Source organism: Rhincodon typus, chromosome 10 (genome assembly GCF_021869965.1).
Source record: "Rhincodon typus isolate 14 chromosome 10, sRhiTyp1.1, whole genome shotgun sequence".
Taxonomy (NCBI): domain Eukaryota; kingdom Metazoa; phylum Chordata; class Chondrichthyes; order Orectolobiformes; family Rhincodontidae; genus Rhincodon; species Rhincodon typus.
In genome coordinates, this window is record NC_063341.1 from 44890152 (window position 1) to 44917367 (window position 27216).

Genomic DNA, 27216 nt, shown 5'->3' on the forward strand with positions numbered 1-27216 from the left:
AGAATCATCATTGGAGGACAGATAAGCCATGCACTCTTGTTTTAGTATCTCTAACTGCTGTATTCTGAGCTTAAATGTTCCAAATCACTTTCACAAGCTCGGGAGATAAGCTAAGTGTGTAAAGTAAGTAGATGAGGGTAAGTCTGGCAGTGAACGGAAGAGATGAGTAGGGTGGTAGGTGGGTAATTTGGTAGGATGGTGAGAAGATAGAGTAACAGTTGGAGAAGGAGGTACAATGGAGGTAGTTAGGAAGAGTGTTAAATTAGAGTTAGGTGGTGAGTTGGGATGGCGTTGTTTGGAGTGTCTCAAAGAAGAGTTGCTGAGGTTGGTATTTTATATGTTCTTAGAGATGGATGTGGAGTGGGTCTGGATAGCCAAACGGGGAATGAGAATAATAGAGTCATACAGTCACATAGCACAGAAACAGACCCTTTGGTCTAACCAGTCCATGCTGGACATAATCCCAAACTACTCAAAAATAGCAAGAACTGCAGATGCTGGAGTCTGAAGAAGGGTCCCAACCCGAAATATCAACTTTCCTGCTCATCTGATGCTGCCTGGCCTGCTGTGTTCCTCCAGCTTCACACTGTCTTGTCTCATAATCCCAAACTAAACTTGTCCTACCTGCCAGCTCCTGGCCCATCTCCTTCCAAACCTTTCCTATTCATATATCCATCCAAATGTCATTTAAATGTTGTAATTGAACCCGCATCCACCGCTTCATCAGGAGGCTCATTCTACATGCGAACCACCCTCTGTGTAAAAAAATTGCTTATGTCTTTTTTAAATCTCTCTCCTCTCACCTTAAAAATGTGCCCGCTAGTCTTTAAATTTCCCATCTTAGGGAAAAGTCAACTACCATCAACTCTATCTATACCTTTCATTATTTTATAAACTTCTATCAGGTTGCCTCTCAACCTCCTATGCTCCAGTGAAAAAACTCCCAGCTGATTCAGCCATTCCTCATAACTCAAGCCTTCCATACATTATATGCAGAGCAGGGAGATCTCTGAATGATTATCTTGCAGCATGTTCTTCTTCACACCAAGTGTCACTTAAAATGATATCACTTCCTGAGAGAGATGGAAGACAGCAAGATCCAGGCTAATTAAGGCATAGAGGACTTGTGCCCTTTTTATGCCATGTCAAATTTGGATTTTTGAGTTAATTAAATTGTCAGAGGAGGAGAATGCATATTCATCAATTCTACTTCTCTATCATTCTGGTATTTAACTGGGAACTTCATTACAGTTACTCTCTGCTACTCATTAACATAGTACCTATTGTAATGCAAATAACCAATGAAGATGGGTTTCCTGAATGAACTCTGGTTGGGTGCAAAAACAAAGTTGCTGGAAAAGCTCAGCAGGCCTGGTAGCATCTGTGAAGAAAAAAATCAGAGTTAATGTTTCGGATCCAGTGACCCTTCCTGATTTACAGCATCTGCAGTTCTTTTGGTTTTTATCTAGTTGGGTGCAACAAGTCCTAAAGTCATATTTCTAGCAAATTGTTTAGCTGGTTATTTTCCTCAGCTGTATTGTGTTTATGTATATTGAATGTATTTTATGGCGTTAAAATGTTACCATGTTAGACCCTCTGATTTGATTTTGATTTTCTTCAAAATACTATGCCTAATGTGATTTGATGGCTTCCGTAACTATGTTTCATACATAATAGAAAAAAATGCATACTAATGTGCTTTCCTTAGCTGTCTTTACGCTGAATTATTCCTATTTTAGAGATAGTAGGAACTGCAGATGCTGGAGAATCCGAGACAACAAGGTGCAGGGCTGGATGAACACAGCAGGCCAAGCAGCATCATAAGCTCTCCTCTATCCCTCTTCTATCCGCCTCCCACTCTCTCCCTATTTATTTCAAAACCCCCTTCCCCTCCCCCTTTTCTGATGAAGGGTCTAGGCCCGAAACGTCAGCCTCTCTGCTCCTATGATATTCCTATTTTACATCAGTTTTTAAGCTTCGGCATAATGTTAACGAGAATCTGAGGAATTTCCACGTAAATTGCTGAATGAAAGATTGTTGGACAATAAAATGTTAATTTTTGTATCACTTGTCAATTATGTACCTTTTAGAAATTCTGCTAAGTATGTTAAACTTGGATGCCCTTGTTATAAATGTGCCTGTGGTGCGTCTTCATAGATGGTATTTTGCAGGAATTGGTGAATTACGCAAGATACTTCATTATGCTAGGCAGGACCGCTTGTTGTTGATCTTAGTCCATGCATGGAGTCGTGAAACTGGTGATGGGCTTGGTATATCGAGATTTGAGCTTAGTGAGAGTCAGTGAAATTTGAACTTCTGGAGCATTAGTCTCGCTCGTGGATTGACTAGGCAACTAAAACATTATTCTACATTACTGTTCCATACTGTTGGCTTCAGAGGTCCAGAAGGCAACTAACTTTCTTATTTACAATTACAGCACTACTGCTGATCTCTGAACATTATGATTGACAGCGATGTGATGTAAGGTTATACTGCTCTAATCAAGTGTTTCCACTATCATGGAGGTGAGAACATCCAGTGCTCAGAAATAATTCATTACAAGCAAGAGAAGTGAAAGGTCAGAGAAAGAGAAAAATGGACAACAAAGGGCCAGTTTGAAAGTGATTTTCATAATTTGCTTCCCTTGACGGTCTTTTCCACAAGGGAGCCATTTTGCTGTAGTCAGTGCCCTCCATGCAGCAATTTCTTTGAAAGAAACAGTGGGAATTAGAATCAACAACAAAAATTGCTGGAGAAACTCCGCTGATCTGGCAGCATCTGTGAGAAGGGGGCAGTGTTAATGTTTGAAGTCTGGTGATTGTTCATCAGAATATTTAGTAGCTAGGAAAAAGTGGTAGCTAAGCTAAAGCTGAAGTTGGCGGGGGGATAGGGCAGGAGAGAGCTAATGGATATGTGGAGATGGAGCCCAAAGACAGAGATATGAAAAAGGTAAGTAAACAAGGGGATTATAGATAGCAGGCTAGGACAGAAGAAAAGCTGGACGAGTGATAATGAACAGCTAAGGGTGAGATTATGGGATAGCTGTACTGAATGCAACACATATAATGTGATATAGGCTTGAGAGTGGGTGATGATGGGTTGGCTGTCCTAAAAGTAGCCCCTGGAATAACAGGACTGGGTGTCGGGTGAGTAAAAAACATGGAAAGATGGAATCAGGCTCTAAAGGTGTTGAACTCGATGTTGAATCTCAGAGGCTGCGGGGACCCAAAGCAGAAAATGAGATGTTGTTCTTTGAGATTGCACAGAGGGTTGCCGGAATATTGCAAGAGGCTCAGGAGAGAGATGTTGGCATGGGAATATGGTGGTGTGTTGAAGTGACAAAGAACTGGAAGCTCAAGGTCATTTTCCAGAAAGAATGTAGGTGTTCTGCAAAGTGGTTAACCAGTCTGTGTTTCATCTCCTCAGCATGGAGGAGACCGCATTGTGAACAGTGAATACAGTAGATTAGATTGAATAAAGCACAGATAAATCACTGATTTACCTGGAAGGCCTTCGCTAGTGAAGAGGGAAGAGGTAATTACACCTTCTGTGATTGCATAGAAAGGTGCCATTGGGGTGTGAGGAGATATTGGGAATGGCGGAGGAGTGTAACAGAGGTTTCCAGAGGGAATGGTTCCTGTGGAATGTTGACAAGGGAGTGGAGGGGAATATGTGTGCCATTGTGGCATCCCACTGGAGGCAACAGAAATAGTGGCTTACAATCCTTTAGATGCAGAGGCTGGTGGATGAGTAAGTGAGGGCCAGAGGCATCCTATTGCTGTTATGGGAGGGAAGAGAAGGGGTGAGGGCAGAAGTGACAGAGATGGGTCGGACACAGCTAAGGGCCCTGTCAACCATGCTGGTGGGGAATCTTGGTTGAGGAAAGAGTAGACATTTCTTAAGGAAGATGGCATCATTGCAACAGATGCAATGGAGATGAATGAACCTGGAGAATGGAATAGAGTCCTTACAGGAAGCAGGGTGTGAGGATGTAGTCCAGCTAACTGCGGAAGTCAGTAGGTTTGTATGGATATTAGTGGCCAGGCTATCCCGAGAAATGAAACAGAGATGTTGAGGAAGGGAATGGAGGAGAATATGATTAACCAGGTAAAAATGTAAGCAGGATGAAAATTGGAAGCAAAATTGATACAATTTTCAAATTTGGAAAGATAGAAAGAAGTAGCACTGATGGTGTCATCAATGTACTGGAGAAACAGTTGTGGTTGGGGACCATAGTAGGACTGGAACAAGGAATTATCCATGTAACCCACAAAGAGACATACATAACTGGGGGCCCACGTGCGTACCCTTGGCCAAACTATTGATCTGAAGAAAGTGAGAGGAGCTAAAGGAAAGTTTGTTCAGAGTGAGGACGAGCTCCGCCAGGCAGAGGAGGGTCGTCAGTTCAGGTTTTCTTTCCAGGAAGAAGCCTGGAGCCTTGAGACTATCCTGACGGGGAGTGGATATGTAAATGGAATTAGAATACTCTGCTGAAACTAATTGGTCCTTTCGGACAAGTAACATTATTTTGCTGTGAAACACATACCGCGCGAATCCTTACAGAAGCTCTCTTGGTTGTTGTGATTGCAAGCTCTCATTCAGAACCCCCTAGCGTCAGCGGGTGCTCGGAGCCAAGAAATCAGACCTGTTCTGTGTTTCTGCAGCTGGATCTGTAACTGGTTCCTCAACCTGAGCCACTTTTTGTTCAACGGATCACTGCAGTGGGATTCACTCGTTTCTCTGACCGCGCTTGGAATTAACCCCTGGCATCCCTGAAGCTTTCATCACTGGTCCCTCCTCTCCCATTCGCCTCAAATCTTGAGGCAGTTTGTTTCTGGGACAACCTGTCGGCACCGTGTGATCTCCGGTCTCTGAGGCAGCATGAGTGCAGACTGCAGCGGGTATTATACCGCGAGCAATGCCTTCGTTCCCAACTTCACATGTCCCAAACCCGACAGCGATCTGGGCGCCAATTATTGCTGCGGCTTTAATGATATCAAATACTGCTGTGATGACCCTAACAGTTTCTTCCCTTACCAGTACAGCTACATGTGGTCGTTAAGGTAAGAGAGGTCCTTCAGTGGGTTTCAAAATGTGATTTACAAAGGGATGGCTTAAAACAAAAAGTTTTTATTTTAAATCCTTAATACTCCGATAGCAGTATTTAATAAAAAGCTCCCCAAATAAATCCTCTGGACAACTCGGAGAATGAAGACGACCTCGCTTTTTGCTGTTGTTAACGCTCCCTCCGTAAATAAGGTGTGAACTCAATGTTGAAGTAACCCTTTTGAGCTTTAACAGTAGATTCACAGAACGACATCTATGAGTTAATTCAAAAGGAAAAGCCAATGAGAATAACAGTTGATGCAAAGACTGTGTCTTTGGTTGGTTTAAGGTTATTTTACACAGAAGTTAAAAACTAAGTGTAAAACTGGAAAACTGAGCCCGTTCCTAAGTAGTATCTCGGAGATTATCCCGGAAGAATGATAAGAGATACAGCGTTTCTATTTGTCAGTGCCACTGGTGGGGAAATTATAGCTGCCCCGCCATTCCTGTAAGTAGAATTACTGTAACATTAGCTCTTTTATCACGGTTCGAGACTCAATCTTGCGACAGAAATTTTCCAGAAGAGTGGCTCCTGGGCAGTCGACTGCAAGCCGTGAATAATCCTAAATGAAATCGAACAATTGATAATCAGAACCAGACGGGGTGTTTGTGTCTGCCAGTCAGCCTTACTTAGCCCTGGCAGTTTTACAGTTGGTTTGTAACTTATTCCAAGGACATATCAGTCTTGTAAAAACAGTTTGTAAACGCATATTCTCCTATTTCTATCCAGACGCAAGCGGATTGATATAAGCAATGTCTTCACTTAAACACATTCACCTACACTGAAAAAATGCTAAAGAAATGCACACAATTTTCTAATCTACTGACTCTAGAGGATTTTTAAGGATGTTTAAATTCTATTGTAATGTGGAGGCATTGTACTTGTGATGTCAAACGTGTTTCGAGACGTGTTTACATGAGTAAGCGGTAATTTAGTGGAGTGCTATAGAGCTGGACCTCAGCAATTTGATGACGATGATAGAACCGAATTTTTAATAACTAACTTCGCTAATGACACCAAGATAGGCTGGAAAATAAGTTGCCAATAGGGGGTTAGAGGGTCTGCAAAGGGATAGGCAGGTTAAGCGAGTGGATAAAAAATGGCGGAAGGAGTATAACAGGGATAAATGTGAACTTGTCCACTTTAGCGGGAACAATGGAAAAGTCGTATAATATTTAAATGGAGAGCGATTGCAGCACTTAGTGCAACTTTAGGGTCTGGATGCCTTGGTACATGAATCACATAAAGTTAATACGCAGGTGCAGTAAGTGATTAAAAAGATGAGTAGAATATTGTAATTTATTGCAAGGGGTGTGGGATATAAAAGCAGGGAAATTTTACTACAGCCATACAGGACATTTTGTGTGACCATATCTGGAGTACTATGTACAGTTTTAGTCTTCTTATTTAAAAAAAAATGTATTTACTTTTGAAGCAGCTCAAGAGACGTTCGTTTGTCTTGTTCTTGAATGAAGGGCGTTCCTTATGCGGAAAGGTTCGTCGGACCGGCATCCATTGGAAACAAAACTGAAGTTGCTGGAAAAGCTCAGCAGGCCTGGCAGCATCTGTGTAGAAAAATCAGTTAACGTTTTTGGTCCTGTGACCCTTCCTCAGAACGTTCCTCTGCATCTATTGGAGTTTGTAAAAATGACAGGTGATTTTATTGACTCATAGATCTTGAGAGGACTGGATAAGGTGGATACCAGGAGGATGTTTGCTCCTTTTGGAGGGACTAAAACTATGGAACATATTTTAAGAATAAGTTGACTCATTTGTAAGGCAGATTAGGAACGTTTTTCTTTGAGGGTCATTACAGAGTGGAATTTTCTGCCCCAGGAGGTAGCAGAGGCTGATTCTTTAAACTTATTCAAGGCTGAGTTGGATTTTTAATACCCAGGGGAGCCAAGAGTTATAGGGAACGCACTGAAAAGTGAAGCTTAGACCACAACCAGGGCAGCTGTAATCTTATCAAATGATGGATCAGGTTTGAAGGACCAAATGGCATACCTTTAATCCTAAATCCTTGTTCCTATATCCTACACAATGTGGATCTGCCCCAACCCCCAACACATTACAGCATGGCTATTATAAGAGTCATAGCGGCATGGGTTCATACAGAATGGAAACAGACCCTACAGACCAATCGGTCCATGCCAATCATAATCCCAAACTAAACTTGTCCCAACCACGTGCGCTTGGCCCATATCCTTTCAAACATTTCTTATACGTGTACTTATTGAAATGTCTTTTAAACATTGTAACTGTACCTGCATGCACCACTTCCTCTGGAAGTTCATTCCACGCACGAACCACTCTGTGTAAAAAAATTGCACCTCATGTCTTTTTAAATCTTTCTCCCATAACCTTAAATATATACTCCCTAGTCTTGAAATCCCCCACTCTAGGGAAAAGACACCTGCCATTCACCTTATCTATACCCTTCATGATTTTATAAACCTCTATAAGGTCACCCTCAACCTCTTACTCTCCAATGAAAAAGTTCCAGCCTATCCAGCTTCTCATTATAATTCAAAACCTCCATTCCTGTCAACATTCTGGGAAATCTTTTCCGAAACCTCTCCAGCTTAATAGTAACCTTCTGTTAACAGGGTAACCAGAACTGGACATGCTACTTCAAAAGAGGACTTACGAACATCCTGTACAACCTCAACATGATGTTCCAATTCCTATACACAAAGGTCTGAGCAGTGAAGGCAAGTGTGTTAAAAACCTTCTTAATTACCCTGTCTACATGTGATGTAAACTTCAAAGAATCATGTAACTGAACTCCTAGGACTCTCTGTTCTACAGCACTACCCAAGGCCCTACTTTTAATTGTATACGTCCCATCCTTGATTGTTTTAACAAAATGCAATACCTCGCATTTACCCAAGGAAGCAGGGAAATAATAATATAGTTCACAACTCATCGTGTGTATGTGGGAATGTATGGGGTGATAGTTGTTGGGAGGTGAGTGCTAACCACTTTATGTCTCTGTGTAACAGTTGGACAAGTGAAAAAATATCTTACAGAACTGGAGAGGGTGCAGAAGAGATTTCAGGATGTTGCCTGGGCTGGAGAGTTTCAGTTATGAAGAAAGGTTGGACAAACTGAGGTTGTTTTCCTTAGAGCAGAGGAAACTGAGAGAGTATATGATTGAAATGTATAAATTTTATGAGGGACACAGATATGAAGAAACTTTTGCTCTTGGTGGAGGGACCAATGACCAGGATAAGATTTAAGGCCAGGGTAGAAGGTTTAGAGAGGATGTAAGAAAATCTTTTTCACCCAGAGAGTGGTGGGAATGTGGAACTCACTCCCTGTAAGAGTGGTAGAGGCAGACATGCTCATAACATTTCAGAAGTATTAGGATGTGCACTTGCAATTCCAAGGCATACAAGGTTTTTGACCAAGTGCTGGAAAATTGATTCGAATAGTTAGATTTTGCTTTTGACTGGCACAGACTCGATAGGCCAAAGGGTCTTTTTCTGTGCTGTAGATCTCTGACTCTATGACTTGAAAATGCAGCTGGAAAATATGTTTTTTGGCAATGGTAAAATTGCTTACAATACATTTATAGAGTCACTAACAAATAACAACTTGGATCTTTTAAGGTCAGCAACACCAGTGCCAACAGTGCTGTTAAACAAAGACTGGTGTAATAAGAGAGGCAATAAGGTCTGTGCAGGATAAAACTGAGCCCAGTTGAGATATGTTAGAAGCAGCCATATTGTAGAGGAGTCATGGGAAGTGATTGTTCTCATAATACTAATATATATACATTTTTTTGCCATAGTATAAGATATAACAGTTCCTTATTCATCTGCATCTATTGCATATATTAGAGAAAATCTTCCATGTAATAGATACTTGCCTGTAAGTATTTCCCATGTCTTTTGCATATAGAGGGTAGTGCATTTTTCTGTTTTGAAATAGACGGGAGAGAATAAACCTCATGTTTCAGTACACAGGTGATAGTGATTTTTTCTGTGGTAAAACAAAAAATGCAAGTAATTTTTTTCTCCATGTCAAAAGTAGCCTATTAAATCTGCGCCAAAATTAATATTTTTGATGTCCATTAACATGTATTAATATTTAAAGTCTATCTGACATCAGTTACATAAACAATAGGAAAAATGATCATATAAGTATAAAGTTGGAATTTTAGACATGTTCCAAATAATGCCTCAGTAAATTGAAAGCATTTTTATCATAAGAGGCACAGTATATTTTACCATGTGGGGAAATACCTGATTCCATTGAATCAAAATCCAAAAGCCATCGAGCAAAATTTCTAAATGTTTATATTCTGCAAGTCTACACTGACAGTTTACATAATTAATTGTTCATGCTTGGTAATGAATGAACAGCAACATTTTATGACTGTACCTTCCTCTCTTTCTATCGGTTGTTTTCTGTGTGCCTTTGGTTCTCTCCTTTCTCATTCTTTCTATCTACTGTATAGCCATATTTTTCTATGTTCTAACTTTTACCTCTGGTTAGGACTGTTAGTATGTACCCCCGAGGTTTGTCTATTCTTTCTTTATAGCCTCTTTCTTGGTATATCAAAGACTCGCTCTATCTGTCAGATTATTTATCTGTGTTTCTCTTTCTCTGTCTGAATTTTTGTATCTGTGCCTCTGTCCATTTGGAAAGGCACTGACTATTATGGTGTAATTCTGATGGTTCAGGTATGGGAACATTTAGCAGTGTTCAAGGAATTGTATTCTGCTTTCTTCCATAAATTGGTCTTTGGTTCTTTTACTTTAATTAAAACCTACTGTTTCATATTTCTCCAGTACCTTCATTCTGTCCAGATTTCCTGTTCTTTCATGACTTTGAACAATACTGAGGCGAGAAAAGGCTGGAAATTGATTGCAGAGCTACTGACTTTTGCTTAATCTTTGCAGATTTCAGGGTTTTATGTTGGAAGTGCCTGTGGACATTCTATGTACCTCTTCAAAATAAATGGCAATGTAATGATAATATGCATCTCATTACTCAACATCACAGCAGAAATGTGTACGCTATTGAAGTGCAGCATTGTGTATGTGACACAGTGATTTATACTGCTTCACAGTAACCCAAGCTGCTCCACTACTGTCTTAGTCTCTCTGGCCTGTGGAGCGTACCTAGGAAATTCACCAGAGTCAATTCTAGGTCAGTAGATTTAAATATTAGGTCAGTAGACTTGTGTGGAAAGCCAATTCTGGAACAAGAGCACTGAGGAAAATTTGTTACTTCCTCTTGTACTTTGAGATATGTTGATTCCATCTTTTCTCGCAATCTCAGTTGAGTCACACATAGAGAACAGAAAAGATATCTCGGCAGGAGAGGAACCATTATGTGAGAAAGGGAAGAGACAAAAAAGGTTGTAGTATTGGAATAGAAGAATATGCAAAGTGAAAGTTCTCAAGAGTGGGTAAGTCTATGAAAAGGGGGTAATGGTTGGAGATAATTTTTAAGATGAATACATTCAGTATATGATTCGGTACACTCAAACATTAGTTTGTTGCTTTGCATTTTGTTTAAATTGTGCAATGTTTTTTCTCCAAGTTCTATTCACAGAGACAGTGTAAATTTTGGAAAGAAATTTGTATAAAATGGACTGTGACAGTGAAGTAGATGTTTTTGTTCGTTTATTACTTTCTCGGTTTGTGAGCCAGCTAGTATATTTGTAGGATGGAATTCTGCATATATGATATGCATGTGCTAAATGGGAGATTTTTATATTTATTTACATACATAGTTAAATAAGATTGGTAGGGTTGTATTAATTTTGATTATATTGCTAATAGGTGTGACATTGTATTTGATGTCAATGCAGATAGTTTAATGATTAGAACATAATTACTAAAAGGTTACTGAATCACGGTCAACTATTACTAATTGCAATAAAATCAAAGTATATTATGTAAGAGAATAATGAATTGCTAGTGTATAGGTGACAAGGTATTTCAAATTTTGTGATAAAACATAAGATTTCTGTATCATCTAATGCCCAAGTTGCATTTAATTCTTAAAAATAATCCTGCGCATTTCTATTTTTTGTTTAATTAGATATAAACCATACAGTTTCTAGCAAGTATGTGGCTTTGTAAGACTGGTTTGTTGCTAGTTAGAAGATAGACAGGATAAGTATACAATCCGTGATGGCTGAGAGCAGTTCACAGAACCAGAGGACAAATGGACAGTTAGCACGGAGCCTGTTTATCTCAGTAGCTTGTGATGGCAGCTTCTTGCTCTCTAATTGAAGTGACAGGGAACTCTTCCTTTCATCTTCCTCCATCTTCACTAGTTCCCTGTCTCTGATCACTCATGAAAATAATTTAGTTCTAGAATACAGGAGCAGTACCCAAGATGTCAGAATGTCAGTTTCTCCCTGTCTATCACTTAGCTTGAAGTCAATTTTTAGTTTATATAATGCTGAAGGTCATTTTTCTCAGCATTTATTAGATATTAACAAAGATAAAAGGACACACAAAACACTTTCTATTGAGGTAAAGATATCAACATAGAAACTAGAGCAAAGAGACCTCAGTATTTCTAGGAACTGTTTATACACTGTTCCAGCGATATGAAGAAACCAGTTTGCTGGTAACCTGTCACTAATGGTGTGCCACAAGAATCAGTGCCAAGGGAGCCACAATTATTTAGAATATATATTCATGACTTGGATGAGGGAAGTGAATGTACCATCTCCAAGTTTGTGGATAACACAAAAATAGGTAGGAAGACAAGTAGTGAGGACAATGAGCAAAAACTTGGCAGATGGAATATAATGTAGGGAAATGTGAGGCTAGGCATTTTGGCGGGAAGAATAGAAGAGTTGAATATTATTTAAATGGAGAAAGAATGCTACAGAACAGAGGGATTTGGTAGTCCTTGTCCATGAATCACAAAAGTTCAGTGGATAATAGAGAAAGCAAATAGAATGTTGGCCTTTATTTCAAAGGAAATAGAATATAAAAATTAAGGTGGTTTTGCTAAAACTGTACACGGCACTAGTCAAACCACAGCAGGAATACTGAATAGTTTTGGGCCCCGATGTCTGGAAAGATATTTTGTCATTGGAGGCAGTCCAGATAAGATTCACTAGGCTGATGGCTGGTATTGAGGAGGATGCAAGGAGGCTGTAAAATGATTTGGATAGGTTAAATAAGTGGGTATGAACGTTAGCAGATTTCAGATATTAAGAGGAAACATGATTATCTACATCACAAGGAAAAATCAAAATGCCAAATCATTTCTAACTCAGAATGTGAATCTTGGAAATTCTCTACCTTGAGCTGAGGGTGGTCAGATATTTATTATATTCACTAAAATTTTAGATGCCTGAGAAATTAAGGAATATGAGGACAATATGGGCAGCTGTATAGATGTAGTCGAGATCTACCATGATTTTATTGAAGGGCAGAACAAGCTCTAAGGTATAAATGTCCTATACCTTGTGTTTCTATTGTTCTTATGAGTACATTAGGGCAGCATTTGGGAATCACAATTACACTGTCTACACATGGGCTACAGAGAGGGAAAAAACAAGTCATTCAGGCTTCCTGCAATGCTCCTTTTAGTGACCCTTGCTGCAATGTGTGCTTGTGAAAGCCATATTAGCTCAGCTGTGATGCCATACACAGTTTTAAAGCTTGGCGATATTTAGGTCAGTGGGTCTCAGACAAGGTCTGTAAAGAATTAACAAGGGGCCTGAGAAATAGCAGAAGCACACAAAGGAGTGGAGGACCGAACACAAGGAGCACAGAATGAAGTGCAGCTACCAAATGATGTGGCACACAGTGGACTGGTCCCCTCATCTAGCATGCATGGAGGAGCTCTCATAGGGACAGAATATCTTAGGTCTTATGAGAGTTTGAGTAGATTGGGCCTATACTTGTTGTAATATCCAAGAATGAGAGATGGCCTTATTGAAACATACAAGATGTTTAGGGAACTTGACAGGGTAGATGCGGAGAGGTTAATTCACCTTGTGGATTAGTCTAGAATTAGAGGGCATAATTGTGGAATAAAGGTTTGCACATTTACGGCAGAGATGAGGAGCAATTGTTTCCTCTCAGAGTCTGTGGAATTCTTTACCACAGACGGCTGTTCAGACTGGGTCATTAAGTACCTTCAAGGGTGAGATAGACAGATTTTTAATCAGCGGTTATGGGTAAAAGACAGCAAAGTGGAGTTGATGATTAACAAATCATCCACGATTTCACTGAATGGCCTATTTCTAATCCCATATTTTATGGTTCAAAAAGGTGACTTGTCATATTCCAATAAGTGGAAGAATGTGCCAAATGCAGAAGAATCAAGCCAAATTAATTATTTGCTCATTTTTAGTGTTTTAACCTTGACGTGTATGCAACCAAAGATCAAACTTAAAAAAAAATCTCTTCTCGCATTTTTTTTTCAGTATTGGTGCTCTTGTGGGATTGTCTATAGCAGCAGTGATTCTTTTAACTTTTGTCATCACAGTTTACGTTCTCTGCTACCTCTTCATCTGCACTAAACCACAATCCAGGCTGAATACTGGATTAGATTTACAAGCACCAGGTAAGTTAATTTTATTTGAAAATGTTCATGACATATGTAATACCTTCTGAAATAGCATTGGATAAATTGTAAGTCTGGTAGAATTGTATACTGCTTTTTAAAAACAAAATTGTTGATCAAAGTTGAGAATCACCAGCAAAACTAACATTTATTGCTTATCCCTAATTGCCTTTGCGAGTTACCTTCTTTAACCACTGCAATCCATGTATAGTAGATATACCCACAATGCTGTTAGGGAGGGAATTCCAGAATTTTTAGCTCATTGATGGTGAAGAAACAATAATATATTTCCAAGTCAGTATGGTGTGGGGCTTGAAGGGGAACTTGAAGGTGTCATGCTACGATGGATCTGCTCCCCTTGTCCTTCTAGCTGGCAGAGGTCACAATTTTATAAAGGACTGTCAAAGGAGTCTTGTTGTGTTACTGCAGTGCTTCTAGCAGACATTATATGCTGTTTCAAAAAATCTACTGATGGTAGAGGGGGTACATGATTAAAATAGTAGGTGGGGTGCCAATTAAGTGAGCTGCTTTGTCTTGGATGTTATCAAAATTATTGAGTGTTGTTGAAGTTGCATTCATTCAGGCATGTGGAGAGTGTTCCATTGCACTCCTGAGTTGTGTCTTGTAGATGGTGGACAGACTTTGTGGAGTCAGGATGTGAGTTACTCTCCATAGAATTCTCAGCTTTGATTTCCTAGTGTAGTCATAGTATTTTATTACTGGTCTAGTTAGCTTTCTGGCTATTGGTGACCCAAAGATGTTGATGGTGGAGATTCAGAAATATTAACGCCATTGAATATCAAGGATAGATGGTTAGCTTCTTTCCTCATGGAGATGGTCATTGCCTGCCACTTATCAGCCAAAAGCCTAATTTTTTGTTAGGTCTTGCTGCATACACAGGACCAGTAATGAATATCTGGAGGTGTTTCTCTTTCAGAGAACATGGAACTGTGGAATGGAATAGGCAGCTGGCTTGTGTGATGATTGCTGATTTACTAGATTTATTCAAGTGAAAGCTACACATGGGTCTAGCTGGGACAGAGAATACACCAAACAAAAGGTAGGTAAAATTAAATATTAATCAGGACCAGCACTATCTCCTGGACAAGTATAAGTTGTCTAAAGAGATGGAAGTTGTTTTTTGCTGTCCTGGGATTTTAAGATGTATTTTCTACTTTCTCAGGAAATTATGTGGCATTCTAGTTGGCCAGGAGAGCTTTGATTGTGGTATAATGCATCACAATCATGTGATTGAATGGGCTAATAGGTCTTTTCCAGATCATCATTGTTTTGTTCATGGCATATATCTGTTACGCAACTAATATCAAACTTTAAGTCAAAAGCAGGCTCGATCGTCCTTTCCATGGCTTAGGTTTCAAATGTCTCTGCGCCTTTGAATTGTTTCTCCAGGGTAGCTGCAGATTTCTACATTAGATATCTCCCAAACTCTCCGGAAATCCACCAAGGTCTCCCAGGGCTGCCTCCAAGTTCAGAAATTACCTCCAAAAAATACCATACCCTAAGATCCTACCTCCTATTGATCCACATTGCCTCCACTTTGCACTGGAATTTATTCAAGGAATGCAGAATTTCACAGAGGTATCTATGATAGAGAGTGGATCCAAATGAAAGCTGAAGTATGCAGGAACACTTTTCAAGACTGAAATTTTTATTGAGTGCACCTCTGTATTGTGGTCACTTCTCCAGCCTCTTCCATGTCGCAAATTCCCCCTCAGATTCGTCAGGTCTCAACCTCTTCTCCAGGAACTGAAATGCCCCCAAGGATCCTTTGGGTCCTGTTGACTGCCTCAGGCAACTTGTTGGCCTGAAGTTGTCTTTCCTTGCTCCTCTTGAGTTCTTTCCAAAACATTCTCCTGTCTCAAATTTACTTCCAGCTGTCCTCACAGGCCTACTTCCAGGTCAGAGCTGTCTCCCAGGATGCCTCCACATCCAGGGATTATCCCCAGGCTGTGCCCAGGTCCTGTACTCTCCTCAAGCACTAGGCCATTGAAAAATATAAAATATAGATAGACCTGAATGCTTGAAAACATGACATACCTGTATTGGTGGTTATGGTTTTCTGTTCTACTCAGTGGATTCTAATACTTGTATTAAGCAATTTTGAAAAATGCTGGCAGTGCACGAAGGGCAGAATCTCAATGTCTGTGGAGGTGAGTTTGCAGGCAGGACAAGGAGGGAATTAGGAACCAATCTGATGATATCTAGCCTTTGGAAGATCTTGCTGGAGGTGGAGTTGTACTGGCAAGGCCACCCATAGCAATCAAGTAGCAATTTGGAGGCTAATTAGGGGATGGGAAGAATTTGGCTGGAACCTTCCTGGTGTGAGAGGAGATTTCTGCTGAGTGTCATGGCTAGCAATTCAGTGGCTGCAGGTACAAATCTATTATGGTGTGTTGCCTCCCCAGTGCCAAGATCAAGGGTGTCCTTGAGCAGCTACAGAGGTGAGGGTGGTCATAGTCTGCACCAATTCGAACGACGTGAGGAGAAAGAGGGAGGTGGTTGTATTGAAATCAATGACTCTCAAACAAGATCTTGCAATGCTCCAAGTAAGTTAATTGCAATCATTTATTTTCCTCAAATGTGCTCAGCAACATTAAACAGAAATCATTAGATATCAACTAACAAAAGCTGAAGCAAAAGCTTGGGTCAGTCTTGAAGCAATCAAGAGCGGGAAAAAAACTCAAGAGATCAGATTTTCCTGCTGCAGCAGTGATTATTTACCAAGGAAAGGACGAACTCAGACAAATCCGAGCTACAAATTTTGAATGATTAAACATAGACGAATGACACTGATCATTAAAGTATTATTTTCTTGGTTCTCATAATAGCTACAATCTGATATAGTACTGCTATTGTCTACTACCTCATTCCTCCCCCCAACTCTTACCCCTTGCCTTACCTTCTCTTGCTCTACACCCCTGTCTTCTCCTGCCTATCCTTCTCTCCTTCTTCCTTCCTATCTCTTCAACCTATGCTCTTCCTGGGTGCAGCCTGGTCAGAACTGGAAGTTCTGCTAATTGTGCACCCTACCCACATGGCACTGGCTTAACTGGCACCCTATCCTGTACCCATCGGTCACCCTATCTTCTGGGACCTGTCTCTACCCAGGAAACACCCTACCCAGCTGGCACCCTACATACCTGGCACTCTACCCTCCTACCTATTTGCTACCTTACCGTCCCAGCACCCTAAACTCACACTTGCTTTATGTCGCTGTGATTTGACAGCAGCTGTCAAAAGTGGCCGTCAGGACCTTTAAATGTCAGAATATGGCAGCTGACTGCTGTGAAGAGGGGTCTTTGAAAGAACTATCAGAAATGAAGCACATCCCTGCATTTCTGAGGGAGATCTGATTGGAATCTCCTGTCAGAAATGTGAAGCTCCCTTCTTTCATCAAAAAGAAAAGCCAAAGTTGAAATCTGCATAAGATTGCCAATCCTCGAAAAATGCAGACTTTTGTTTTTTCCCCTCTGTTAGCTGCTCTGAAGGAGTGGGCAAAGAAATCACTCTGGAGGAGGGGCACAGAGATTACCCTGGAGGATTGGGTACAGAAGTCACATTGAGGAGCAGATGCAGAGGTCACATTGGAGGCGTGGTTCCAGAGGTCACACTGGAGGAGTGGGTACAGAAGTCACACTGGAGGAGTGGGTGTAGAGGTCACACTGGAGGAGTGGGTGTAGAGGTCACACTGGAGGAGTGGATGTAGAGGTCACACTGGAGGAGTGGGTGTAGAGGTCACACTGGAGGAGTGGGTGTAGAGGTCACACTGGAGGAGTGGGTGTAGAGGTCACACGGGAGGAGTGGGTGCAGAGGCAATCAAAAGAAAGGGTAACATGCCAGTTGAAATGGAAGGGATGGGAGAAGCTGCTGGGAAAACAATTGAAAGTACACAGTAAGATTTTTATTTCTGTCTGTATTATAACCTGATCGAAGCTGAATTTCATGCCTGGAATTGACTGAATATGCAAATTTAACAAGCTGTAGTCTCTATTTTAATGCTTGATTGCTTGAGCATGATCCTTGGCGATCAGGACTCATTCTAAATTGCACCATTTATTGTCCAGTGATGCCTGCTACAGTTTCCATCATTTTAGAACATAAGTGAGCACTCATTTTTTTCAGGTAGTACATATTCTCTTGAATGAGAAAAACAGGGCAGATGAAACCAAAGCTCCCTGGATGGACGTATAATAGGTGTCCAAAAACCTCATTGCATCTGCTGGTTGAGTGCAAACTCTTGACTAGAGACTGTCAGATTCACACTATATCCTGTTGTCCATTCTCCATCACCACAGGACATGGAAAATGAATCCTGACAGAAATGTGAACATGACTTTGGCATTGTCATTGTCTACACCATCTTGAGGTTGTCATGGTCACATTTTGTTGATGTATGGAGCTACAATGACTGGGACTATCTTACCATTGCAGCCTTCATCCCCCTTCACAGCTGTTGAGGATGTTTTGGACCATACTTCATCTGGCAGCTCTCCTCAGTAGTGCTACCAGGAACTAATAGCTCTTGATGGAAATGTTCAAGGAATCATTAGAGTGCACAACCTTGCTGTGTCAAGGTGGCGATCTGAAAGGGAATAGCCATTTTGGGGACATAGTTGCAATTTTTGTCAGTGGGGTATTGTGATGTAAATCAAGCCCGCTATTGGTGTTGTTACAAAAGTGAAAGATTTGTCAAATCCGCAAAATTCCATAATTTACCTGACTTTTTACAACCCAGGTTAACAGAAAGGACCAGCTTTCTGCACTTAACAAGAATTACCGTTTATTACAAGTAATTAGTTTCTTACTCCAGGTAACAATCACGAACCATCGACATATAACTTGACTGGTTAAGACTCTCAGTCCCTTATAAAACTTCCCCTACGCACATATGCAGACAGAGACAGACAGAGATAAAGTAGTGCCAAACAAAGAGACCTTGGAGTGCTGGTTCATAGTTCCTTGAAAGTGGAGCTGCAGGTAGACAGGGTCATGAAAAGGTGTTTGGTATGCTTGCCTTTATTGGTCAGTGCATTGAGTATAGGAATCGGGAGGTCATGTTGCAGCTGTACAGGTCATTGGTTAGGCTACTTTTGTAATACTGTGTGCAGTTCTGGTCTCCCTGCTATAGGAAAGATGTAAAACTTGAAAAGGTTCAGAAAAGATTTACAAGTATGTTGCCAGGGTTGGAGGGTTTGAGCAATAGCGGGAGGCTGAATAGACTGGGGTCATTTTCCCTGGAATGTCGACGGCTGGGGGGAGTGACCTTATAGAAGTTTATAAAATGATAAGCGGCATAGATAAGGTGAATAGCCAAGGTCTATTCCCCAGGATAGCAGAGTTCAAAACTAGAGGGCTTAAGTTTAAGGTAAGAAGGAAAAAATTTAAAAGGAACCTAAGGGGCAACTTTTTCACACAGAGGGTGGTGTGTGTATGGAATGAGCTGCCAGAGGAGGTGGTGGAGGTTGGTACAATTACAGCATTTAAAAGGTATCTGAATGGGTATATAAATAGGACGGGTTGAGAGGGATATGGGCCAAATGCTCACAAATGAGACTAGATTAATTTAGGATATCTGGTCAGCAAAGATGAGTTGGACCAAAGGGTCTGTTTCTGTGCTGTACATCTCTATGATTCTATAAAACAAAGGTGTAATGGGTGGATGAAAATGTTAGAAGGCTGTTCAAGAGTTCCTGTCCCCAGTGTTCACTGAGATGATCATTTTCGTTTGCTAGGATTTGCTGCTCCTTGATCTCCCTTCTCTAGACACTTCCACTTGCTTGCAGGAGGTTCACAAACTATGAAGACTCTCAACTTATTGGCTTTAAGCTACAGCTTACTGCACTGGTGAGGGAAAATAAACTAACTTTCTTCAACTTTGGATTTTTTTTACTGCAGATGAAAGATAATGCCACCCTTTCCAGACATCAAATTTCCCTTTCTGGGAATCAAGTGTTAGAAGGAAAAAGCAGGAAAGTGGAGTTGATCATATCAGCTTTGATCTCATTGAATGGTGAAGTAGAGTTAATGGGCTGAATGGTCTATTTTTGCAGCTATATCTTATGGTCTTATCCAAAGGCTTCTGGCTATCTCATTCATATTTGGGAGCCTATCACACTGTTTTTGTCAGATAGAAGACCGTTGTCACTGAAAACTGATCACCACTCCACAAACCCATCAGCTACTGCTGCCAGCCAAATCTAATTTTGTACACACTCACTGGTGCCAGTTTGCCTGTAGTAACTTGCCCCATTGCTTAAGCAAGCAACAGTGTAAACAGGACATACAAGAATTGTTGGTACCTGCTTTTAAAAAGACTAGCAATCACTTCAACAATCCTTGGTTTTAAAAAAGTCATTTTTCCTATTTCAGTCCACAATCCAAAATACAGAAAAATAAAATGCTGTGGTCTTTAGAGGTGACCAAGGCTGGGGTCTTAATATTCAAGAGTAGTTGACATTTCAAAAGGTGGCACAGTGGTTAGCACTGCTGCCTCACAACGCCAGGGACCTGAGTTTAAGTCAGAGCTTTGGCCGACTGTCTCTGTGGGGTTTGCACGTTCTCCCTGTGTCTGTGTGGGTTTCCGCCAGGTGCTCCAGTTTCCTCCCACAGTCCAAAGCTGTGCACGTTAGATGGATTGGCCATGCTAAATTGCCTAGTGTCCAGGGGTGTGTAAGTTAGTTGCATGAGCTATAGGAAATACAGGAATAGTGTTAGGAGGTGGTTCTGGGTGGCATGGCCTTCAGAAGGTCTGTGTGGACTTGTTGGGCCAAATGACCTGTTTCCACACTGTGGGGATTTGATGAAAGCCAGTAAGAAAGAAAATCTGATGTGGTAGATCTATTATAAATTAGCTTGGATAGCTGGTTCACACTGTAGGGTGACATTAACATTAAGGTTCAATTCCCACATTGACTGAGGTTACCATTAAGGACCCTCCTTCTCAACCTGTCCCCTTGCCTGAGGTGTGGTGACCCTTAGGTGAAACCACCACCAATTGTCTCTGTCTAATGAGAGAGCTGCCCTATGGTCCGGTCAGACTATGGTGACTTTACTGTTTACCTTCTTTTATTAAAGGATGGGATAACACAGTGAAAGATGACTTTGGTTCAGAAAAATGAAAAATAAGTTTCTGGCAGAGATACGAAAGATCAAAGGAAGGAAGTCACTTGTGGAGGTTGTTATAGACCTAGCCACGCTCGCCCCAACCTCCCAAAACAACAGCTGCATTGAAGGCCTGTGTATATATGAAGAAATAATATGACTATGCAAGAAAGGTGCAGTGATAATCATGGATGACTTTACCCTTTGTATAGTTTAGATTTATCAAATTGGCAAAGCTGGCTTGAATGGTTAATTCATAAGATGCATTTGGAACAACTTCTTAGAGAAACATGTTCCACAACCAACCAGGGAGCAGGCTGCTTTAGACCTGATAATCTATAAACATCTTGATAATGGAGTGTTTAGACAACAAGTTATCAAAGCAAGATAGCATTTTACATTTGGTTAGAGGGTGAAAATCATTGGTAAGAGGGTAAGAACCTTAAGTGATGGCAATTTCAAGGATACAAAGGCAGAGTTGCCTAAACTGGACTGGAAAAATAGGTGAAAGGGTTCAATGCTAGAAAAGCAGCGGTAGGTGTTTAAGGAGCTATTTCATAACTTTCAACAAAGATATCCATTGAGATAAAATGTCTATGAGAAAGATACGCCATCTATGTCTAACTATGGATGTTGGGATAGTCTCAACCTGAAAGAATTTTATGAGGATTCTGTAAGACAGAGATTGGACAAACTTCAGAAGTCAGCAAATGATGACTTACAAAAACTGTACAAAAACATACAAGGAGGGAGAAACTAGAGTACAAGAGAAAGCTATATAGAAAGATTTTTTAAAAACTATAAGAAATTCCAGAAGTATATTGAAAGGAAAATAACAGTTAAAGCAAGCATTGGTCCCGCAGAGAATGAGTTTTGGAATTTTTGGGCAGAAGGGTAAACAAGGAAATGGCGGAAGTGTTGAACAGGTATTTTGTATTCATTTTCACTGTGCCAAACAGAAAAAAATCCCAAAAATTGAAAATCAACTGAGAAAAGGTATTTGAAAAACTACTGGGACATACCATTGATAAGCTCCCTGTACGTGACAGCATGAATCCCAGGATCTTACAAGATTTGGCTGCCTCAGATAGTGGATGCAAATTTAAGCTTCCAAAATTTCCTAGATTCTGGAAAGGTCCCAGTGAATTGCAAAACACAAATGTAGCTCCTCTATTGAAGAAAGGCAAGAGACATAAAAGAGGCAACTAAGTCAGTAAAAGGGAAAATGCTTGAATGTATTTTTAAAGGAGTAATAGCAGTACAATAAAACAAAATCCATGATACAGTCAGGCAGAGCCAACATGGTTTTGTAAAAAGGAGATCATGTTTGACTAATTTATTCAATTTAGGGTTTGAAGAAGTAACCAGCAGGGTGGATAATGGGGATCCAATGGATATGAATTGGGATTTCCAATAGGCATTTGATATGATGCTGCATAAGACGTTACAGGGGATAAGAGCTCATGGTGTTGAGCTAACATATTCGCGTGAATGGAAGGATGGTTGACACATGTAAGGCAGAGAGTTAGGATATGTATGTCTTTTTAAAGTTAGGAAACTGTAATTAGTAGAGTGCTACAGTAATCAATGCTAGGACCTCAACTGCTTACAATCTATATTAATGATTTGGATGAAGGGAACAAACGTATAGTTATTAAATTTTCTGATGACATTAAGATAGTAAAACAAGTTGTAAAGAGGATGAGAAAAAGAAAATTCTGCAAAAAGATATAGATAAGATAAATGAGTGGGCACAAAAATGGCAGATGGAGTATAATGTATGAAAAAGCTTGCTTACTTGGGAAGGAGAGTTAGAAAAGTATAATTTTATTTAGTTGGAGGGAGACCACAGTACAGAAGGACCTGTGTATCTTTTCATGTGAATCACAAAAGGTTAGCGCATGGGTAGAGCACTTGATTGGAAAGGCAAATGGAATGTTGGCCTTTATTGCAAGGAGAACGGAGTTTAAGTGTAACTATACAGGGCCTCAGTGGGAAAAAATCAGAATTTGTCTTCGTACTTCATAGAATCACAATTGTTATGGTGCAGTAGGAGGCCATTCAGCCTATTGTGCCTATACAGTTTCTATTATCTAGTGCTGATCTCCTGTCTGTTTCCCATATCCCTGCACACCATTTCTATCCAAATAACCATCCAATGCTCTCCTGAATGCCTCAGTTGAACCTGTCTCTACCACACTTCTAGGCAGTACATTCCATACATTAACAACTTGCTGTGTAAAAGGTTTTTTTCCTCATATCACCCTTGCTTGATTTGTACGTCACTTTATATCAATGCCCTCTTGTTCTTTTCTCTTTTACTAGTGGAAACAACTTCTCCCTACCTACTCTAAGCTGCCTACTCATAATTTTGAAACCATCTACCGTATCTTCATATACTTATGAGAAGGGATGCAATTTCATTGGAAACAGTTTAGAGAAGGGTCACTCTGCTGATTTCATGAATGAAGGGATGGTATTATAACCTCTTGAATAGATTAGGGCTTTATTCCTTGCAATTTAGAAGAATGAGAGATGGTTGCATTGAAATATGAGGTTCTGAGACTTGACAGATTTGAGCTGTGAGAAAATTTCTCCTTGCAGAATAGTCTAAAACTAGGAGTCATAGTTTAAAAATAAGATGTAGCCATTTAGGATGGAGGTGAGAAGAATTTGTTTTTATGTTAGAGGATTGTTAGACTTTGGAAATCTCTTCTTTTGATTGCTGTGAGGAGTAGGTCAATGAATATATTCAAACTAAGACAGTTTTTTGACAAGTGTATGGGGGCAGACTGGAAAATGGAGTTAGGGCTACAATCAGATCAGCCATGATCTTATTGAATGGTGGACCAGGGTTAAAGGGCCAAATGGCCTACTCCTTCTCCAGTTTTCTATAATCTTATAAACTTGTAGTATTGAAGTAGCTATGGATGAAGCTCCAAGGGAGCTAGAAAACTTAGTCAACTCAACACTGACCATCCTCAACCAGTTCAATGACAGCAATGAGCAAAAGCAAGAGAAAATTGAACTGCAGAGCCAAAGGACCAGAGTCAGAAGAGGTCGTTATCGAACTTTACGTTGCTCTGCTAAAATAGAAAAATTCTACGGATGTTGAAAATCTGTGATAAAAACTGAAATTGCTGGAAATAGCAGGTTTGGCAGCATATGTGGAGAGAGGAACGGGTTCAATGTTTCAGACCATAACATTTTGTCAGAACTGGAAAAATTTTGAGATGTAAGCAGGATCAGAGACAAGAAAAGGAGATGGAGTGAAAAATCAAAAAATAGAGCAGGAACCAGGAAGGATTACTTTTAAAACAGGATAATGCTGCAAGGCAAAACAGGGGTGGTAATAGGACAAGTTTAAAAAAAGGATTGGTCTAAAGTAGCTGTAAATGGGGTGGAAGAATCATGAACAATTGCTGCTTCAGGTTATGACCTGAACATGTTGAGAGTGGTAGGCCATAAAGTGCCTAATGCAAAGATGAAAGCTTGAGTTATGTCAGCTTTTGTTTTTTGATTGCCTGCTATCTGATGGATTACTGTATTGATCCTCTGTAGATGGTACCAGATTCAAAGTGAACTGGAATAGAGACAATGTGTGCTCTAGAGCTGGCAAAATCCTTGTACACAGCTATTGTCAAGGTCACTGGAGAGTGTCATCATTTCACCTTCTTCAAAGAAGGAGCAGCCAATTATTGGAGTTAAGCTTTCAGGTAGGATACTGGAGGATTGAATGCAGCAGAAACATCTCAAATAAGACGGGAATTATATTTTGATCTGATTTATCCATGTGAATTGTGGATCTTTTTGCTAGGTTATATAAATTATAATCTTTTTTCAGTATAAAGGTTAGGTGATCTTTTTGATCTGTACTTTCTTTCCTCTATGTCCTGGGAAAGAGTTTATTATTGAGTTCACGCACTTACCTCACAGCTGCAACCACTACATTCATTGCAGGGAGAGTTGTGTGACTTTCAGTACCCCAGGAATTGCCAATCAGTGCAGCAAGATGTTCAAAGACCTTGCAAGGATCCTTTAATCTTTTACTTATAAATTCTGTCTTGATGCTTCTCTCACTACAACTGATGAAGGAGCAGCTCTTAAAAAGCTAGTGTTTTCAAATAAACCTGTTGGACTATAACCTGGTGTCACGTGATTTTTGACCTTGTCCAACACACTCCAACACTGGCACCTCCACATCAAGAATCCTGAAGGAAATTTAGACACTGGTGCTGGTGTATACGTTCTATTACATACACTGCTGTCGTACTATTTCTATCAGCGCTTGGGTATCAGGGAAACTTGGAATTACAAAGGTAAACCTAGATGCTCAGGTGCTACCTTAGCTAATAACCACTGTGGTCCATAACCTGACACAGAGCTTCTTTTAGTCTTCAGGGGCATATCAAATGTATTTAACTGTTTATGTCACACTTTTTGTGTTTGCAGGTCCTGACCAAATTTTGGAGAACCCAAATCAGATCAATGGACCAGGTACAATTAGAAAACAATTGTAAAGTTGGAGATTAGATTGCAACAATCAGCCACCTGAACCTGACAGATGGTTCCAGAGATGTTTCATGGCCACAGTGACAACCGTTAATATACAAGACTCCTCCTGAAGCTTTTGCTAATCTAGTTTGGCATTTGCAAAAATAAATTGCTGTATGATCTGTGGCTATAAAAAGAAAGCTAAACTATTGTTAGATATTAGAAACAAGCCACATTTGTGTGAAATATTTGTTTGAGGCCTAAATATAACCTGTAAACTACTATAACCTGGAACAAAAACAGATGTTGCTGGAAAAGTTCAGCAGGTCTTGCAGCATCTGTAAAGGAAAATTCAGAGTTAGCGTTTCGGGTCACCGGACCTGATGTTTTTCTTCACAGATGCTGCCAGACTTGCTGAGCTTTTCCAGCAACTTCTGTTTTTGTTCCTGATTTACAGCATCCACAGTTCTTTCGGTTTTTAACTACTGTAACCTGCTTTATCGTGTCTCCTAATGCTTATCTACTATAAATAAAGCTCTTCTTTGGTTTGTAGCTTAAACAATCTAATAGAACCTTTATTCCTTCACATTTAGAGATCCAGGAAGTCATGAGGAATTACAACAGATCCATTGAGCTAAATACAGTGACAAGTGCTTCTGGTGAATGATTGAGATTACTGCATTCACAAATATGAGACATGACAGGTTTATAAACAGTGAGGGGTTATCATTAATGTCAAACACTAGAAAAACATCTAAACAATAACCTAAAAATATAACCTATGATCACAACATCATGATCAGACCAATGTTAGGCTATTGATACTTAGAAATATAAAAAATATTAACCATTACAATAGCACTGTTTAATATAAGTGCAAAATATTGATATATGATCTGACATTTAGCAGCAGTGGAAAAGAACAGAGGTGTTTATTATTTAGAAATAATTAAGTGGTATATAGCAGAAGAATAGGTGAAGGTGACAGCACTTGACATCAAGGCTGCAATAGTACGAGTATGGCATTAGTATAGCAAAACTGGAATCAGTGGAATTAGGAGGAAAAACTTTCCACTGGTTGGAATCATACCTGGCACAAAGGAAGATGGTTGCGGTTGTTAGAGATCTGTCATCTCAGCTCCAGGACACGTCTATAGCATTTTCTCAGGGTAGTGTCCTAGGTTCAACCATCTTCAGCTGCTTCATCAATGAAAATCCCTCCATCATAAGGTCAGAAGTGGGTACGTTTTCCAATGATTGCATAATATTCAGCATCATTTGCAATTCCTCAGATACTGAAGCAGTCCATTTTTAAATGCAACAAGACATGGACAATATCTAGGCTTGGGTTTTTGACATTCAATGGCATTACCATCACTGAATCCCCCACGATCATATAAATACTGTGGCTACAATAGCAGGTCAGAGGCTATAAATACTGCAGTGAGTAACTCACCTCCTGATTCCCTAAAGTCTACTGGAGCAGGAGTGTGATGGAATATTCCCCACTTGCCTGGATGAATGCAGCTCAAAGAATACTCGAGAAGCTTGACACTGTCCAGGACAAAGCAGCCCACTCGATTGGAATCGCATCTACAAGCATCCATTCCCTCCACCACCAACTCTTAATAGCAGCAGTGTGTACCATCCACCAGATGAAATGCACCAAAGATCTTTAGACAGCACCTTCCAAACCCATGACTACTTTCATCTAGAAGAACTAGGGTAGCGGATACATGGGAACACCATCACCTGCAATTTCTCCTCCAAAGCTACTCACATCATGGCTTGGAAGCTATTACCTGTTCTGAGGAAGGGTCACCAGACCTGAAACGTTAACTCTGACTTTTTTCACAGATGCTGTCAGACCTGCTGAGCTTTTCCAGCAACTTCTGTTCCTGATTTTTGTTTCTGATTTACAGCATCCACAGTTCTTT

At 40.2% G+C, this 27216-nt stretch overlaps 1 protein-coding gene across 1 annotated transcript; it reads left to right on the forward strand.

The window, feature by feature from the left end:
• Nucleotides 1–4881: 4881 nt before the first annotated feature.
• Nucleotides 4882–25410, forward strand: LOC109912615 (protein shisa-like-2A). Its single transcript, XM_020512045.2, is given in 3 exon segments — nt 4882–5063; nt 13524–13663; nt 25238–25410. Coding segments are annotated over 3 exon segments (495 nt in total).
• Nucleotides 25411–27216: the final 1806 nt, after the last annotated feature.